The sequence below is a fragment of the Ochlerotatus camptorhynchus genome, unplaced genomic scaffold (genome assembly GCF_037179485.1).
Source record: "Ochlerotatus camptorhynchus isolate MF236.1 unplaced genomic scaffold, CSIRO-AGI_Acam_v1.1 ptg000062l, whole genome shotgun sequence".
Lineage (NCBI taxonomy): Eukaryota > Metazoa > Arthropoda > Insecta > Diptera > Culicidae > Ochlerotatus > Ochlerotatus camptorhynchus.
The window spans coordinates 5,506,371-5,526,417 of record NW_027040552.1 but is presented as its reverse complement, the minus strand read 5'-3'; the positions used below and the strand labels follow the sequence as shown (position 1 = coordinate 5,526,417).

The 20,047-nt window shown below is 40.0% G+C and overlaps 1 protein-coding gene across 2 annotated transcripts in view; it reads right to left on the bottom strand.

Moving 5' to 3' along the window:
* Window positions 1-2,204: 2,204 nt before the first annotated feature.
* The window catches only part of AstA (allatostatin A), a 149,523-nt gene continuing 131,680 nt past the window's right edge, over window positions 2,205-20,047 (bottom strand). The window contains exons 2-4 of one of the 2 annotated variants that reach the window (XM_065216415.1): window positions 16,995-17,382; window positions 16,801-16,937; window positions 2,205-3,052 (exon numbers count right to left, since the gene is read on the bottom strand). In XM_065216415.1, the coding sequence (XP_065072487.1) occupies window positions 2,934-3,052; window positions 16,801-16,937; window positions 16,995-17,329 (591 nt within the window). In that variant the 5' untranslated portion in view covers window positions 17,330-17,382 and the 3' untranslated portion in view covers window positions 2,205-2,933. The remainder of the gene's footprint in view (window positions 3,053-16,800; window positions 16,938-16,994; window positions 17,383-20,047) is intronic. The other variant, XM_065216416.1, reaches the window with a different exon arrangement.

Below are 20,047 nucleotides of genomic sequence, written 5' to 3'. Positions count from 1 at the left end.
TAAAACATAAATTTATTCATTTATTTAATAAAAAAAAAACAAAGAAAATAAAACATAGTTTATGTTACCAGCGCAGATTGTGTCCTAGCCCTATTAGGAATCAAAGGAAGGCTAATCCTACTGTTCATCGTCCTGAGTCTTCTAAGTGGCATGGGTGCTGGCACTAGCTGATCAAGATCTCGATCTATTGAATATGGGAGAAAGGCACGTATATACTAGCACCGCATAGTGATAAAATTCTAAACTATTGTCACCCAACAAAAAGATCTTGACTTCCTAAAAAACTTTGCCCAATACATTTACTTTCTATCTTGTCAGGATCTAGAGATATTTTATATGCAAGAGTTTCACATCTATAGTAGCGCCGCAAAGTGAGAAAACTCTGAACTACTGTCCACCTGCGAAAAAGCCTTGACATCCTGAACAACTATGCCGAAGACAGTACCTTTCTATACTCAAGATATTTTATATGAGAATTTCACGTGTATACTATCGTCGCGTAGTGAGCAAATTCTGAACTATTGAGCACCAAGCAATAGGCTTTGATCTCCTGAAAAACTTTGTGAAAGACAGTAACTTTTTATCGGGTCAGGATCATGAGATATATCACAAGCGAGAATTTCACGTGTATACTAGCGCTACGTAATGAGAAAATTCTGAACTACTGTCCGCCAGCGACAAGGCTATGATCTCCTGAACAACTTTGTCGGAGACAACTAACTTTCTATCTGGTCAGGATCTCGATATATTCCATGTTGTAATCAGTTAAGTCAAATCTCACGTAGTATAGTCACAGTTTACGCGGTTTCCATTTACATATTCCCTATTATTCGCATTTTTTAGGTGTTTACTGTAATCAAAGTTAAGCTTGTTTAGATCAAAACAAGTTTTTTGAGGAATACTCGTTGGTTTCAGATCGATTGGTAACTCAGCAACAAAATGGCAATGGAAAACTCATGTGTGTTGTACAAAGTACAACAGCGCGAGTAACGGAGGGTTAAAGGCCCTTTGGTACATTTTTTTTTACGGATCTTCAAAAATTTTGTTCGGTTGCCGTTCCCCGCCCCCCCCCCCCCTGAAACGTGACGTAATTTAGTGAACGGAACATCATGGGATTCAGTTTTTGTATGTTGTTGTGGCACATGACATGTTTGATTCCTTTCAGGTCAAAGGTAATCCAAACCCCTTAACGCCGGATTTTGTAACAAAGGCACACAAACACTTAAATATAGTCATTTCCCGATCTTGTCAGACTGAGTCGAACGATGTATGTTACTCGTCCTCGGATCGAAAGTCGGTTTTCCAAGCGGTTTATGAAAAATCATTTGCATGATAGGTAAAAATAATATGACTCCGGATAATCGAGCCATTTTCTCCGGATAATCGAGCCCCGGATAATCGAGCCTCCGGTTAATCGAGCCTCCGGATAATCGAGTCCGGCATGTAGTAAAAAAATCCAACAAGCAGAGCCTCGTAAAGAATACAAATGAGCATTTATAGGTTTTGGTAATAACACATGACTAATAAGCGGCGCTGGTGGTGTAGTGGTAAGCGGGGTTTCCTCTCACTCCAGCAGGCCTAGGTTCAATCCCAGTCGGCGCCGTCGGGAAGTAAAACCGTTGGTCCCCGGTTCATGAGTTGATGGGTCGATAGGTAGGGCCTCCCTGGCGTCGGTAGCATTGGTGTTCAGCATGGAAAACAAGATCGACGGAAAACAAATCAAGGAAAAAAAAAAATAGTGTCACACGTATGGGATGGGACATTTTTCCTATTTACTTTCTCTGCCATTTGCTTGAAAAGTAGCGCATTTTCGAAGAAAACAAAACTCCACTTTTCCAGATGCTTCCTAGCATTGGCTCAGATTTATTTCCTTCATTTGTTGGCTTTGTTCAATAACTATTTTACACGAGCTTTTTTCACTGTAAGCTCTCAATAATTGATACATAGTTTTGCTTGTGTTTACATCTATTCAAAATGCGATTTTCATATGTAAATCCTTTGTTGTTACACTTGTCATAACGATGTGGTTGTTTGTTTAAATTATGCTTGTAAATCAATTTGTATGAACAGTTGGCTAATCATGGTATGGTTTGTGTGGAACGCTTTGGTCCACATTTCGATTCCATATGTTTTACTTTGAAAAAATCCTGTGCGGCTGGGATTTTAAGGACTGTGATTCAGTGGTAACTCAATCTAGGTATGGGTTAAGTTTCAATGGCTTTTATTCAGGGATTCTTTATTTACAGTAGGGCTCTCTACTATATATATCAAATAGACCAAAGCGTTGTGGCGTTGTACAATATTACTAAACGCGTCTTTCCCAAATGATTTATGCTCTCCATGTCCATCAGTAAAATTCACAGATAATCGGCAATTGATTTCTTTTGTATTTAGTAAGCCGTAGTTATTTGTTTTCCTCTCTTAACAATATATTACACACATTGGGTTTAGCTTTTATTTAGATTTTTGGTATGGCACATTAGCACACGTCTCCTTTTTTGTTGTGTTTGTTTAACGATGTTTGCTTTTGGTTAGTTGCAATGGTACAATAGATTAAAATATTGTTGTTGTATAGTTTACACATTTTCGTTTAGCTTACAGTTGACGTTGAAGAGAAAACCTAAGTCAAAAGGATCAATAATGTATAATAGGTTAGATTAATGTTTTGGGGGCATATTTTCTTCATGGATGATGGTCTGTCTCTTGATGGTGTGGTAGCAGTTAGATATTTGTGTGGTTTGTTCTGGTTGTTGTATATGCAGTCTGTACTCATCTTCATGTGGTTGATTATCGGCTTCATTGCTGCGCGTAGAATAGGCCGGGGTCCGAATATTCCGCAAATGTTCATAAGGTCCAGTGGATTCTGGTACGACGACGACGACGACGACGACGCGACTGTCGATAGGGTGCTGTCTGTGGATTATCTGCGTGGATTAACGTTTGCCGAGGCCAAAGTTGTACCGATTGGGGAGTCGTTTGTCTTCGTACGCGCGCTTGCCCAGTCCGAAGTCGTACACTCGCCTTTTGCCCAGGCCAAAGTGGTACCGGTAGGCTGTTGGAAATAAATTTCATAGGATTTAGAACTCTGTGTAAAATGAAGATCTTGTAGCGAATTTGTTTTTTGGATGAAAATATAGATACTAATGTAATAGATATGTGGATATGCACCAAATTTAGTATACAAAAGAGCATTTCCAAGAGTTCGCACTTAGTTTTATAATCCATGTATCGTTTTTACAGTGACATCAAATATTAATCTTTTAATTGTGTCGAAACTCTTAACGGAATCCCTTCATGAAGAGCTTTTTGAGTGTGTTGATTTATTTCCTTTTAATTCCGTTATAATTGCTTATCGTTTGACAGATACGCGTATTTTGTCTACTACCGTGCGGGACCGAAATCCGTACACCTTGTTGAATTTGTTTATTTATATGCATCATAACAATGTAAATATTATACATGAATACATATTCATGTTCATTCATGCATTAGCTTGATGTTTACGTCAACAATTAAGCAGTATGTCATGCAATTAAAATAAGAAAAATAAAAACCTTATCACGTGTCGGGCATTTCTATCAATCGGTTGCGTTCTTAACGATTTTCTAAGAAAATCTCTCGGATTTACTTCCAGTTGTTAAGCGTATTTAAGAGATTTTTGCAAGTAGTTTCCTGAAGGTCGATCGGAAAGGTAAGTGTTTATCGTTTTATATCTCAATTCTAAGCAATGGATCATTCATATGGTATTTATTTATCAAAATTAGTACTGTACGGATTTCGATCCATATATAACAGCTGATTCTAAATCCGTACACTTGTGCATTCACAATGACGACTCCACTTTATCCAATGTTTTTCAGCAGATCATGGAAGCTAAATACACGCCGGAGGATTTGGAGAAGACTGTGGCAATGATGCGTGCGGGAAAATCTTACCAAGAAGCATCCAGGGATTTTGCCGTTCCATTTACCTCCATAAGAGATGCCGTATTGAATCGCTACTCTCTTATTTTATTCGTATTGTAAATGTTAAATTATTAATATCTTTTAATGAAGAGCGTCAAGAACCAGCCGAAAAGGAAAACAGCGCAGCTCCTCTACACCAACACGCATATACAAATTACAGAGAGCAGACAGAAATGGGCAAGAGAGCATTCCCAACAGTACCACCAGCGAGGAATGGCCGGAAATATACATGAAAGTGAACGGGAGAAAATTGATAAAGAGAACGCAAAGAAACAAAGGATTGAGGAACGACAAAAGAAAAAGGTTGAGCGAGAGAGGAAGAGAAGGAAGAAGATAAAGAAGAGGAAAGAAAGCTGGAAGCAAGAAAGCATTATAACTTGAAAAGGTAATGGCAACAATGGAGAAGAAGCAGAAGAAAGCTGCGGAAAAGAAGCAATGAAAGATCTGCATTTTTATAATTATTACTCTCTTGACGTTTTAAATTAAATTAAGTTTTAGTCGTTAACTTACGTTTATTTTATTTTTCATGCACAAAACGAAAAACTAATCTTTGATGTCAGTTCATTGTTATTTGATGTTGGTTTCTAAGATGGTTGTAATTTTTTTTTTCACTTATCCGCCATTATAGGGCTACCATCTTAGGAACCGCTTATTCTATCGCTTGATGCCAGTGGGTTGGTGGAGCGTTTCCATTATCGGTGTATTAAAGATGTTTCGGCAGTCTTCTATTCAGTTTGCTATTATTGATTTGACAACATTGTCCAAGCTACACCGCCCAGTTTAGTCCCGGTTAATAATGTTTTGTAGCGTTGAGCTGGAGTGCCCCCAAGTTCCAAAGTATGGCGCATCTTGCACGTTATCACATGTCAAATTTCAAAGACCTCGAAGTTGTGATCGGAGGTAAACTCTAGTAATAATATTTAACCCAAAGAACTGGTATAGACTAAAATTTGGAGGAAATGAATCCTTAAGCATGATATTAGTTAGCATAAAAATTAAAATAAATTAATATTACTTCATTACAGCTGGAGGTATTTGTGGTTTCAGTAAACACGTTTTTTTTAAAGTGATATTTAATTTTTTAGCTATATCTCAAAAACTATCCTACTGAGATTCTTTGGACTACATTTTTGGATTCAGCGCACGATTTTACATGGGAAATGACCATCAGCGTACAACGTTCAAATATGCTGTAAACTAGTGTATTTAAACGAGTATATCTGTTTTGGACTCCTAGCCAAGCAACTTCTAAATAAATACTTTATTCAAGACAGCAACATGTTTTTTTTCATTGATTTAGATCAATTTACATGCATGTACGGATTTTGATTCATGACTGTACGGATTTTGATTCAAAATTGTACGGAATTTGATTCAATCGTAGAACGCTGTACGGATTTTGATTCAAGAGATGTGCAATTTAAATACTTTTTTCTTATAATTAAAGGTAATTTTAAGACCTTGTGTTTGCAAATAATGGTAAAATAAAGATAAATGTATGGGGAAAAGATGTGATACAGAGCATAATGTGATAGCATTATTTAGTATTGACTGTTAATGGTTCTCTCGTGCTTAGGTGTACGGATTTCGGTCCCGCACGGTACTTGGGGTTGAGTACTTGGCACTGATGAAGTCTGCGAGTAGTAGACGAAATATGCGTATCTGTCAAAAGATAAGCAATTATAGTATAACGGAATAAAAGGAAGTTAATCAACACACTCAAAAAGCTCTTCATCAAATATTAGTTTATAACCGTGAGTCTATCCTTGACTACTTGGCCACAAACTATGACATTTTTCTTAAATTTGTGATTAAGTCAAAGTGTTTCGACTGTCTACTTTTGCCTTAATGGTGGTGTAAGAGTGCGCATTTGATTAAATGTTTCACGTAAACGTCTATTTTAATTGAATGCATGCTTTTTAAATCAATAACAATTCAAAATTGGACCTTAGGTTGTCAGCTTTACACACATGTTATTTGTATGCACTTATCTGTTCATGCGTTGAAAGTTGGTAGTTTTTAGTGGTGGAAATGAGCATAAATCGTACAGATGTGATGTAATTGATGTATTCGAAAATATTATTTCACTAAATTATACTACACTGATAGGCAAAATAAAGTGCCCACCCCATCATTTTTTGAATTTCTCTCATTTATTTGGTTCAAATTAAAGTAAATACACTGTAGTATTTTTTATATCTTATTCTTTATATTCTTTTTAAGTTTCACTTATAGAATACCAGATAAAAAGAAGAGACTGACTCGAAGAAAAAAAAATCAAAATGGGTGTAAAAAAGAACAGTGACAAAAAAAAGTGCCCACTGCATTTTAACTCCAGAAAACATAAAATAAAGTAAAAGAATACCAGCCTAATAGTTAATGTGTCCTCCTTTGGCCTTCAGGACCAGCTGCAGGCGCTTCGGCATGCTCTCCACTAGATTCTTCAGGTGCTGTGGATCTAGTTCTTCCCAGGCGCGCTCCAGGGCTTCAAAATAGTTATTTTTATTGGTAACACCAGTTTTGTCAACCCTGGCATCGAGAATCGCCCACAAATTCTCGATGGGGTTGAGGTCCGGGCTTTGTGGAGGCCATTCCAGTGGTTTAATTCGACATGACCGGAAGAAAGACTTAGTCTTCTTGGCAGTATGCTTCGGATCGTTGTCCTGCTGGAATACGAATTTCTCCTCAAGGCCCGTCTGGATCAGCGAAACTTCCAGATTTTCCCGCAGGATGTCGATGTAGGAATCTGCCGTCATTATCCCGTCGATTTTCACCAGGCTTCCCACTCCACCCCACGAAAAGCACCCCCAGACCATCACATTTCCTCCTCCATGCTTCACCGTGCCTTGTATGTGGCGCTCCTGAAGCTCCTCACCCGATCTACACCACACACGAACCCGTCGCTTCCGGTTGAACAGTTCGAATTTTGATTCGTCCGTCCAGAGAACCGTTTTCCAGAACTCTAGGGGCTTATCAGCATGCTCCTTAGCAAACTTAAGCCGTTTGACTTTGTTTGCCTTGCTGATAAATGGGCGCTTCCGAGCAACTTTGCTGTTCAACCCCTGTGCTACGAGACGGCGACGAACAGTTCGACTGGAAACTGTTAGCTGAAGAGCCTCCTGGATCTCGCGGACAGTTACCTTCGGGTTCTTCTTCACTTCACGCATGATCTTGGTGTCCGTTCTCGCATCCGTTTTGCGCATCCTGCCTCTGCCAGGGCGATCCACCACTGATCCGAACGATTTCATTTTCTGCAGAATTTTCCCGACCGCTGTTTTGCTGATATTGTACTTCCTAGCGACAGACCGGTGCGATTCACCGTTTTGCACATCACGAACAACCAATTTTCGGATACACACGGGAATTGCTTTCGAAATCACTACGTCCTCCATTTTTTTCAACTGATTCAAATGCGATCACGTGTACAAATGCACCAGTTCCACCCGTTTGCTTCAATACATGTCAAACTTTCAAAACAAAAACAATCGAGGGGTTTTCCGATGGAAACTTATCGAAAACATACCGATTTTTGAAGTGGGCACTTTTTTTTGTCACTGTTTTCTTTTTCAATCCAAATTGATTTTCTTTTACTTCAAGTAAAACTTTATATTTTCAGTATTCCATAGGTGTAACTTTAAAAGAATAATAAAGGTAAGACATCGAAACAGACTACGGTGTGTTTATTTGAATTTGAACCAAATAAATGAGAGAAATTTCAAAAATGATGGGGTGGGCACTTTATTTTGCCTATCAGTGTAGATACAAAGATTTAAAACAGTTTCTATCAACATTTTTCAAAATCGAAACGCTTTGACCACTATTCTAAGCCATTCGTATTCTTGCCACACTCGAAGTTAATAGAGATTAGTTGCGTTTAATGCACGCACACTAGTGGGTGTATCGCCGTGTAAAGTTATTTATTATGTTCCTCTGGCTAACCTAAAAAATGTATGAAATTAGATCTGTCAAAATGACGGAAAAGATGACGGACGGAAAAGACCAAGTAACCGATGACGAAACACGTCAGCTGATACATTGAAGCTGAACATATAAAAGAAGTTGTTGAATTGCCGGATGATTGCTCGAATTGGCTCGTGTTGTGTATAATTTCGGTGTCGTGATTCCAAAAACAGAAAATCGCGTTGACGAAGAGGCCTCTCAGGGGCATACATATTTAGCAGAGACAGCAGTGTTTGACAGTCAATGTCACCCGTAAGCAGTTTTCCAGCGAACATAGCTTGAGCGACTGTCCGTCTCACTTCTAATGGTTCGATTCTCAGAAGACGGTAACGCTCCTCGTACGGTGGCAAGTACGTTGGGTCACGCCAGTTGAGGAAACGAAGAGCATATTTCACAAACTTGCGTTGAACGGAGACAGTTCTAGTGATCCAGCTAGCATGGAAAGGGCACCAAACAACTAAACTTGACTCCAATAAGGATCTCATAAGCGACCAGTAGAGTGACCTGAGGCATAGCGGGTCACGGAACTCGTCGGAAATTTTGAAAATAAAGCCCGATTGTCGATTAGCGCTGGAGATGATGTCATTGTAGTGGATTCTGAAAGTGAGTCTGCAGTCCAAGGTAACGCCGAGATCCTTTATGTGCTCTACACGAGCAAGATAGCGTCCATAGAGAACATAGTCAAACATGATTGGTTCGATTTTTCGGTGATAGGAAATAATGTTACATTTTTCGATGCTTAGACTCATTAAATTTCTTGAGCACCAGTCAGCAAAAATACCTCACATATTCTGGAGATCCCAGCAGTCCGAGAGGCTTTTAATAATTTTGTAGATTTTCGTATCGTCTGCATAGAAAACGCGGCATCCTGATGGTATCAGCAAGGCGACGTCGTTTAAAAAGATCGAAAACAGTAGCGGTCCTAGGTTACTGCCTTGCGGAACTCCCGAGTTGTTTGAGAAAACATCCGATTCCGACGCGCCAATAGCGATTCACCAAGTAAGATCCGAACCAATCCACTGCCGTTGACGAAACGCCAAGACTTAAGGTTTTCCCATAAGGTCTTTTACCTTATGGTAAAATCTTATAAGCCACATGTGGTGGTACTATAGATTGATATTGGCAAACTTATGAGTTATCTACAAAGACATTTTGCGTTATCTTTGAAAGCATTATCAGTTAATTGTTAATTACTTTTTTGTACAGGCTCATTTATTTTAGTTTTAATTATTGTATGTTCAAATACCGTACTTACATTTTCACTAGAATAACAAATTTAGAACTAGAAATTTCAAATAACTGATAATTTTAATATTAAACCTTCGAACTGGACTGACCACGTGACTTGCAATTTGATGATAAACTTGATCTCGATGACTGACAGTCCTAATTTTTATTTTCCCTATCTGTATGAGTCAAATCAGTCCGTCACTCTCGCGATCGCACTTTTCTCCAGGGGCAATCGGTAAGCCCAGCGGTGTTGCTCCCAACAGATCCCCGACCAATAATCCTGGTCCGATTCCTTCATCCGGTCCAGCGTTACCACCATCAATTTCCAAAACCGCTAGCTTAACTGTTGCCCTCCTGAAGACGCCGCTGTTGGTTCGAACCGAAGCTTGCCGAACCCTGTCATCCTTGGATGTTAGGAGCTCCTCAACAATTCTGCGAACCCACAGCTTCCGGTTCTTGCTGTCCACAACGCCTGCTTTCAATGGTTGAGCCTCGCTAAATCACATACTAAGTCGGGTGATCATTGGCACATATTCTAGAATCCATCGTCTCCATAACTCTTCGGCCAGCGGCTGTGACAGATGGTTGGCATTGCGAAGAGCCTCAGCAGAATGTGGTGGCGTGGGAACCATGAGTGGTTCGTTCGGTGACACACCTTTCGAGAAATTGTCAGGGCTTTGCGCGTCGATCGACCCCTCGGCAACATATGTAAGGGGACGAGAGTTGACTAGATCCTCCACTTCCGCAATAGACGTTTGTACGATCTCATCATCTCAGCATCTTTCACGGTCCTGACGAGGCGCTCCCAAGAGCCTCCCATGTGAGGAGTGGCAGGAGGGTAACTGCATCGGTAACTTTTTCGGCGCATTCTTCCTCGATGAAACGAATCTTCTTGATGATTTCTTTGCTGGCTGCTTTCAGATTGGTGCCATTGTCGGAAATGGAGTCCAGTAAAGGTCCACTGCGGCACACGAATCTTCGGATGGCTATAAGGCATGAGGCTACCGACAGATCGTGCGCAATCTCGAGATGTACTACACGAACTACCAAGCAGGTGAACAAAATAACCCACCTTTTCTGCCGACTGCGTCCAACGATCACCTCAATGGGTCCAAAATAATCGACTCCGACATAGCTGAACGGGCGAAGATGGGGAGAAAGCCTTTCGATCGGTAACGGAGCCATCCTAGGAATTCTAGGTTGATTCCGGTGCACCTTGCACCAAATGCAACTGACTGACACCTTCTTCACGACTGCATTAACGTTCTCAATGTAGTAGCGTTGACGTAGGTCATTTTTCACATTTTCGTGAAAGGTATGTCCACACCTTTCGTGGTAATGCTGAACTAACTTTCTTATCACTTCGTGACCCTTTGGAAGAATGATGCATCCCATGGGGAAGCGTAGATCAAACGGCAATGCCTCGGCGTCCTGTGCTCTTCCTTCCATGCGAACGATTCTATTACTATCGATAAACGGCGTAATCTTGTAAAGAGGACTGGATTTCTTCAACGCGTACCATCGATCCGAAGGCTGGAAGACTTTAATCAGGAAACACTCTGCTTTATGGAATTCGTCCTGTTTCAACGGTGTCCGAATCGCTGTTCCACAATTGAGCAATACCTTTTCTTGTTGTTTTGTCGTTTTGAGAGTCTCAATCGGCAACCCTTCTTTCTTTATTTTACAATTTGAAATGAAGCGAAACACGCAAGCCATCACGCGCACCAACATGGTCCAGTTATTGATTCGCTGAACATCTACTAGGGGTTGCGGTATAGCAATGTCATGGAATAGGTAGACGGCTCTCAGATCTTCCTCGACAATTGTTGATATCGCAGGTTGTTGTGGCCAGTCAGCAAAGTGGAGCAATGGAGCATCTAGAATAAGCATCAATATGCATTTGGAAGTTGAGTGTATATATACAATGGTTGCTATGATGAGTTTTCACCGTTTGCTCTCCAGTTTTCAAATTGACGTCCAAGCAAGAGGAGCAGCGTGTCAAAATTTTGCTCGCTCAGCAAGAGAATCCAACGTTCTCACACGCCAAGTTTGCAAAATTGCTGGATGTGGCCAAACAGACCGTGACAAACGTTTTAAAGGTGTTCGGAGAGCGTCTGTCGACCGCCAGGAAGCCTGGAAGCGGCGGCAATCGTAATCCGGACGTGGCAACGACGACGAAGAAGGTGGCGGTGGAATATAAGCGAAATCCTAACCTTTCCATCCAGGACGCCGCTGGCAAGCTCAATGTTTCCCATACTACTGTGCAGCGGGCCAAGAAACGAGCCGGGTTGTCTAAGTTTAAGAAGGTGAAGGTGGCGAACCGAGATTACAAACAAAACACGTTGGCAAAGCAGCGGTCCCGAAAGCTGTATACGAATCTGCTCACAAAGTTCGACTGTGTCATCATGGACGACGAAACTTATGTGAAGGTGGATTTCAAGCAGCTTCCGGGACAGGAGTTTTATACCGCATCAGGAAAAGGGAAGATGGCTGAAATTTTCAAATCCATCAAACTATCGAAGTTCCCGAAGAAATATCTCGTTTGGCAGGCCATATGCACGTGTGGTCTAAAAAGCGGCATTTTCATTACTACTGGAACCATCAATCAAGAGATCTACGTGCAGGAGTGCCTGGAAAAGCGGCTGCTACCATTCCTAAAGCAACATAATAGACCTGTGCTGCTCTGGCCGGACTTGGCGAGCTGCCACTATGGGAAAAAGGCATTCGAGTGGTACAATGCGAACAACGTGGTTGTGGTACCAAAAAACCACAACCCTCCCAACAGCCCAGAACTCCCCCCTATCGAACGGCCTTGGTCAAACGAAATCTCAAAAAACTTATAAATCCATAGAAAACGAGCAGCAGTTTAAATCGAACTGTTCGAGACCACTGTGCAAAATTTAATGGAAGGGGTTAAGCGGAAGGCACGGCAGTTTGGATTTGGCAAACCAAAAGAATAAACGAACATTCTTTCCATTAAATATATGAATTGAACTACCAAAAGAAAAATAAGAAGATTTTTGTGATATGAATTTTGACTGAAAGAAACTATTTTTTTGTCGACCAATTTTCGTGCGTTCCTGTCTTTAATAAGCATCTAGAATAAGCATTTTGAAAAAGCATCTACACGCAAACCAAAAATCTATTACAATGAATGTTAGTTCCGTTCCCTATCATCCTCTGTTCATGAACATCGCAACGGATGTTGGAAATTGACCATGCAAGGGATGTAATGGTTTTTTGTCTTGTTTTATTTTGTGTTCTATCTACGCTTTCGAATATACCAGTAAGCTTGTAGAACGACGACGCACATTGTAGAACGACTGTAGCCTTTTAGCTGCTCAGAAGGGAAAACGGGTAAGGTTATGCTGAGCACTGGGTCGCTAATACTCAATGAGCACTATCACACAACGTCAACAGAATATTCATTTTAGCCGGCGCTATACTTTCGTCAACAATTGACTTTTCCAGGTAAAGGGAACGGTTACCAATCAAAACACCAAGGTAAAAATATCTAAGGTATAGTGGACTTAAAAGGTTGAGGCCTGGGTTCCCCTTTTTGGATACGGAATCATACAGAACGAGAACGGTGTATATAAATTACCTTTGGGAATGCTTGCTTGAAAGAAAGCCAACTACTACCTCATTACATGCCTAATTTGTTTTTATTACCCCATACTGGGGCTTTTGTTTTAAAGAGAGATAGACATCTTTATGGGTGTACTACTTGCGGTTTTTTCTGCAGTGGTGTTGATGGTGAACGATGGCTTCGGTGGCTAGCATTGGTGGTGGTGGTGGCAGGTGATAATTGAAACGTCTTGGTGGCTTCTGAACAGTGGGTGATGGTCACGGCCCGGTTCAACCGTATTGGGGGTTGATCAACGGACTATTCAGGCAGACGACCTGTATTGTTGGCAGCTGCGTGTTGTCTGGGCAGCTTCCAAGATGGCGCTGGGAAAATGGCCGCAATACGTTCTCCTTCAATCCAATTCGACCGAACTTCCTTCCCAAAATGTCACGGAATATCGGCGTCTTACAAGGATACCGACGTGCTTCGTCTAGCACTCGGCCTACGCTATTGCTGTGGGATATATACAACCCTTCTGGATGACACCAGAAGACGTAAACGAAAAGGCCCGAATATGGACCTATTCAGGGTTATAAGTACACCTCTATAATATCTCTCTCAAATGCCACTAACTCTATTTAAAAGGAATGAATGTTGTTACCTTTTCTTATAATCTTCACGCTGACACCAGACGCTGACGGCTTTGACTACGGATAACAATAGCTAACTGTGTTTAACAAAGCGTACAATTAGGCTATAGATTTTTTTTACGTACTACTACCACAGACAAACAGACATAACACTCGCAAGATGTTCATAGAACAAGCATTTAACGGTCAATTTAAAAGTATAGTAGTTGGTAGTACAGCCACCTGTGGCGTACATAGTCAATTCCCTTGCGTTTGACGTTTACACACTACCGCCATCTGTTCAGCGTACTACCCACCACAGTGTACTCAACAGATGGCGGTAATGTTTTAGCGGCGATGTTTTACATTGAGAAATATTCAATGTGTTATGTCTGTTTGTCTGTGCTACAACTGTAACTGACCGTACTATTAACGTTTTGTACAAGCACTACTTTTTATGAATTGTTTGTGACCGTCCAACTATCGACTAACTGCAAGAAAGCACTACAAAAAGAATAATTATATACACCATTTTATTTAACTTTAACACTCTTACACTTTAAATTATCGCGCACTTCGACTACCTTGTAAGTCACGGACAGGAATGAGAGCGACCAATGCTTTGAAGCGGTTATTTAATACCTTGGTTAAAATATTCTGAAATATCTTCGGGAAAATCCGAAGTTTGACATGTCTTTTCTTTACGGTTGGTAACCCTTCCAAACAAGGAACTCTTTGTCGACTACTAAGATGGGTGTTATCTTGGCTACCACCGCTGTCAACAAACACCCTGTGAGAGTTGTGTAACGCGTACTCATTAAATAAATGGACGGCTCTGCGCATTTTTTTAATGACAGCTAAGGATGCAACCGCCAGTGAGGCTGTCCGATATTCTACAGGCTTGGATTAAGGAATTAGGTTCTCACTGGCAGGCGTGACAAATGACATTGGGATGCTTGTGGAGGAGCCAACAAGCTACAAGATTGGGACCAACGGTTACACGACGCACACACTTGCCTCGAATCTCTCCAGCAGAAAAAAGCATACGAAGTCGAGTATGCAAGAAAATGAGCGCTTCATGTTTGCTTTAGGGACTAAACAGTTTCAGAAGCATGGAGAGAGAGAGCAGTGGAGAAAGCACAGGTCTGATAATCGCAACGTTCGTGGTTCGCGTCCAGTCGGCAATCCTGTTTCCTATTTTTGTTTTGACATAACTAAATTACCTCATTAATACACTCTACATTTGCGGTCTTGCATTGGACCGCAGCTAGGTATATCGCATCCTCGGTTCATGCGGTCTCCACTAACATCCTCTGATGATGAATCCCACATAATTGTAAGCGAATCTTACATCCCCCGGTTGGGTGTATTCTTATGGAATTTCGAGGAGATTAGAGATTAATTCAGAAAAGGCTTTGTGAGGAAAGCTTCTCAAAATACTTGGGCAATTTAGAGGTAAGATTATATGGCGATTTTGAGTAAATGTCCAGGCTAATTTTCGAGAATCTCAGAGAAGAACTCGAAGAGAATTCAGAGGTAATTCCAAAAGATATCCAAAACTCCACAACCAATTACCAAAACAGAATGAAGGACAGAACTTCTTAGGAGTTTTGACATTAATTTGAAAATAATTGTGATAAGAATTCGAAAGGAATCTGAATCTGAAGTTGATGGAATCTCAAGGAGAATTTAGTATTTTCGGCAGCGTCAAGGAGAGGTTATTTGGCAAAAATTTTGAGTTAAATTTCATGGAAATTTAAAATATGTAGAACGGAATTTTCGGAAAATTGTAACGACATTTTATGGAAAATTCGAGAGGAATTTTGAAAAATTTAGATGGAATTCAGAAAATAACTCAGAGGGTGATAAAGAAGAAGTTTCAAAAGGAATTCCAAAGGATTTCTGATATGAAATCCATAGAAATCTTAATTTGATAAAAGTTACATATATTCAATATATACAATTCTGAATTTTAATAACATTCATTCACGTAGACTTGTATTTCATTTCACGCAACCGAGCAACTTGTAAATAATGTTGTTTACAAAGATGGGCTATTGTATACAATATTTGCTACATTGCATGAAATGTGTCAGAACTTTACATGATATATAATGTAAAGTATATGATATGTGACGCTCCAATTATGTGCATCATATGAGGTCGTATGAATAAAAGCGTTTACTTTACTTTTCCCGTAAGAAAAGCACGGGAAAGTAAAGTAAACTCTTTTTATTCATACGGCCCATTGAACCGAAATTTACACTACTTCTTCGAACTGTGAAGCTTCTTAAGCAGATTATTATAGCAACTTCTTTTGGACGCTTGTCGGTCGCTCCGCTCCTCTGACTAAAAAAAAACATCTGAGTACTTACACACTACGAAAAAGTCATGAAAATTTCGGTTCCCTGAGACCGAAACATGCAAACAGCCCTAATGACATAAGAAGCAGTTGAAAGAACCGAGAAAATCAATTCAATTAAACGCATGTTTACGTTGTTTACGTCCCATGATTTACGTAAAGGATGAATAAAGTCACGTTTAAAAATAGTTACTTCAAAGTGTGACGTTGTTAAGGAGCAATTTTTCAAGGTTTATGGATCATAATTTAAAAATTAGTGTCCAACATATGATAAATAAATGTGGCTCATTTGCTATATGTTTATAGGTAATACGCACAATTTCGCTTAATCTTTAGAAATTTAGCGGTACATTTTTACAATTGTGTTGCTAAATCTTACATAAAATATGGATCATATTGATATTTTTTGGATCATTCTCACTTTTTTTACGGATTTTCACCGGGGTTTTATGGATCATTTGTATGTTTTTAAGATACGTTTTAATTTTTTATATGGATCATTTATTAGTTTATATTTTCAAAAGTATGTTTGCTGTATCTATAGTAGTAGTCAGTGTTCACTCGGCTGTCGACAACAGCAGACCACTCTCAATGTGTTTCACGCGATCGTCTGTTTACTCGGCAGCAACCATTGTGTGGTCCTCCTCATTGTTCTTCATCAGCAGTTCTTTCAGTCGATGCGTCGACTGGAGAGGAGCGGGCTGGTTGGATTTGAGAAAGCCAGAGTCAATCGAGCAGCGTCTATCTTGATTGCATTGGCAGTGTTGCAAGCAACCACCTAAGCACAGGCTACCAAGGCAGTTTGTTTTAAATCCGCTCATTTCCTATACTAGACCCTTTCTAGTTTGAACCAGTTCCAACCCAGTGTCTGTGTGAACCTCAACTTGAGGTAGGTTGGAGCTGAATCAAAAGCAATTTAAATAACCCATTTGTGACATTGATGTAAATTTCTTAAAAATATTGTGTAAATTCGATAAATATTACTTTTTGTCCATTCAGATTTACAGGGTGCGATTAAATGAAATGACACTGCCTTAAAAATTACGGACAGTTCACGGACAGCCTATAATTGAGGTATAAACTTACCAGAAGCACGCTTCTCGGCTGATGATTTATCCTTGTCGCTGTCGTAGTCCAAGCCATCTTTCGTTATCAATGAGGGATAGTCATCACTCCAACTAGGTACGCTGTCCTCGTCGTAGTCGAACAAGCTATTTCTGAAAGTAAATGGCTTCCTTACAACTTCAATGTTCCATAATCATCAAACCAAGAATCCTCACCTCGCTCGCTTTCCCAGTCCAAAGTTGTAGTGGGGCAACCGTTTCGCTCCGGGAACGTCCTCGATGATGTACCTTCGCTTGCCGAGACCAAAGTTATACTTGGGTGAACGCACCGCTAGCATATGTTGGAAAGTCGACTGCGATATCTCCCGCTGTCCTCGATCGTCTCCGACGTCTGATTCTACACTTCCACCGCCTCCTCCGGCTCCACTGCTGAAAAGTGATTGATCTGACCCCGAGCTGGAACCAATCGAAGTACCGTACGCTGCACACGCCAGGCACAGGACGATGGCACTGTAGCTCAGGATGACCAGCGGAGTTGTACTCGGGCGCATTTTGAAGCTGCTCTCGGCGGGTCTGGTGCCTAGGAACTAGAAATGTGGGATAGCTGTAAGAAAATGGAAGTGTGAAATGAAAAGTTAGAACGTTGATTTGTGAAATAAATATCAAATCTATTAGATACATCACACTACAATTTCAATCACAGGCCTTGATTTTTAAACCAAAATGCTTCTATTGAAGCGAAACAGTAATAAAAATAGCCATTACAATTTTTTTTATTATTACAGAGCACTCGACGAGCATTACGCTTATGAACGTATTTTTTTCGATGCTTTCTATCATCAGCCTAAAAGCTACAACTGCGGCATTTGGGAGTACGGTAGTCGACCTTTTTGACGTGTGTGGAATGTTTTTATTCCTATTTTGGCGGTGGTCGTCACTTTGAAAAGTTCATAAAAGTCGTAAACGACAGAGCATAACTGCTGGATGAGGATTTTTTAAAGCTACGCTACGATTGACTGATGGAACGCACTTGGCACCTGTTGCTGTAAGTGGATGTATAAATTTCAGATTGATATTGGCTTGTTATCTTGGTTTTTGCAGGAAAAAAAAATGTTACACATTTAAGAGACGCTTGACATTATTCGCTGAACATGTTTGCAGATATCTAAAATTATAGTTGACACATTAAAAACGCTGCCATTAAGGCATTTTTTGAGTAAATCTTGTGTAAGGTGTTAATTTTTATTTATTCGATATGAATTTCTACATGTGGGGGGATGGAGGGTTTGCAAATTTTCGAAAAGGGGTAATGAAACGGAAAAGATTGAAAACCACTGGTGTATAAGGTTAAATGTTTGTATGAAGTTTTCCAAATTTAACTAAAATCGTCTTACATTGATTCATTATGTCCTGAGTCCAATACGTTGGGCCTATCTCTAACTCAGTTTTCAAGCGATTTCTGCCTGAAATAAATATGAATTTAAATAAGTGAATGACAAGTGACCACAACGTCACTAGTTACCATTTTTTTTTTCTTATATGGCTTATATACGGCTAATGTACAATTTGAAAGTCCTATAGTAAGCGAGCTTGTTGGTTACGTGGACAAAAAATCGTTGGTATAAAACAATTCTTCAATTCTGGATTTCAGCGATAGCCCTCGCTATAGGAACATTCCATATTCGATTTAATTCGATTGGCCCAGAATAGGGGTATGAGGTGAAAATAGATCCGGTAACCCTATATGTACATACAAGTTATTCAGTTCTTACTCAACGTTCCACAGATGGAGATGACAGAGTAAATGGTGAAATTTCTGATAAGGAACTTCTATTTAAAATGTGAGTCAAGGGCTTTCAACGTTATCGAGAACTCGTCAATGAGACCGATAATGTCAACAGAGTGATGAGTGCATTGATATGTCTTGTGATATTATATCTGAATTTGTTTATGCAATCACTTCTACACAAAATATGTCGTGGGATGATGGGATCGATTCTGATTTTAGGATATTAACTTCCTTAGTGAATCATTCCCCCTTATTCTGCGCCGCGAATGAGGTTAGGTGACTCACTGTCACTAGCGAGTGAGGTGACTTTTCGTGCAAATCAGAAGGCCTCATTGGCAGAATAGGCCTCATTGTGTATTTCAGATAATATATAAATGCATAAAGGGAATCAGGGTAGTGTTTCCTTGATTGTTTGATCAAAAATCACGATTCCAGATTTCTTAGAATGTGATTTAGTTTCCCGGGAATCAGGTTTTTGTACCAAAGGCCTGCGGAACATTTTTACTAAATAATAGACCATTTCTCACTCGGAAAACCATTTCTGTGAAATTCGTTTTCGCTTGGGAAGCTGGAAAAAAAACTTCCGGGAGGTATTGGAAGAAGTTTCTGCGAGAAGTTGAAAGAAACATCCGGAGGAAACAGAATTAGGCTACTCGAGCAAATTGGAAGAAATTTCCAGGGGAGATCAGAAAAACAAATTCGATAAATCTTCGAAGGAACATCTGGAGGAAGACTGAAAAATATCCGGAGAAAGACAGAAGATAAATCCAGTAAAAACATGTGAAAAAAGTATGAAGAATGTTCCAGGAACAGTCGTAAGCAGGCATGGAAAATCATTTACATTCATTTCATACAATCATTTACATTCATTTGCCTCTAACTTTTTTCATCAACAGCATTCCGCAAAATGATGTGAAGAGCTTTTGTAGGTTTTGTTGTTAGCTAAAACAATTGCTCATAACTCAAATCTGTATCTCTTATGCATCACGAACTAGAGCTGGCAGAACTTGTTACTGTTTTTCAGTGAATGTAAATTACATTCACTGAAAAACAGTAGTGGCTTCTGTTCGCTCTGGTTCGTCATACATCAGAGATATGGATTTGACTTGTTAACAAAAGTTTTAGCTAATAACAAAACCTACAAAAGCTATTTACATCATTTTGCGGAGTGCTGTTAATGAAAAAAGTTAGAGGCAAATGAATGTAAATGAATGCACGAAATGAATGCAAATGATTTTCCATGCTTGGTCGTAAGTCACTTCCATGAAAAGTCACTCATAGTTCTGGAGGAATTCGGTAAACAGCTCCTGAAGTAGTAGATGAGAAGTGAATACAAACTTCCGGGAAATGTCGGTTACAGCTTATTGAAAATATTGAAGACAATTCCAGGGGAAGCCAAAATAAGCTCGGATAAAGCTTCTAGAGGAAGTCGGTTAAACCCTCGGGAAGAGCTTGACAAATACTTTCGGTAGATGTAGAA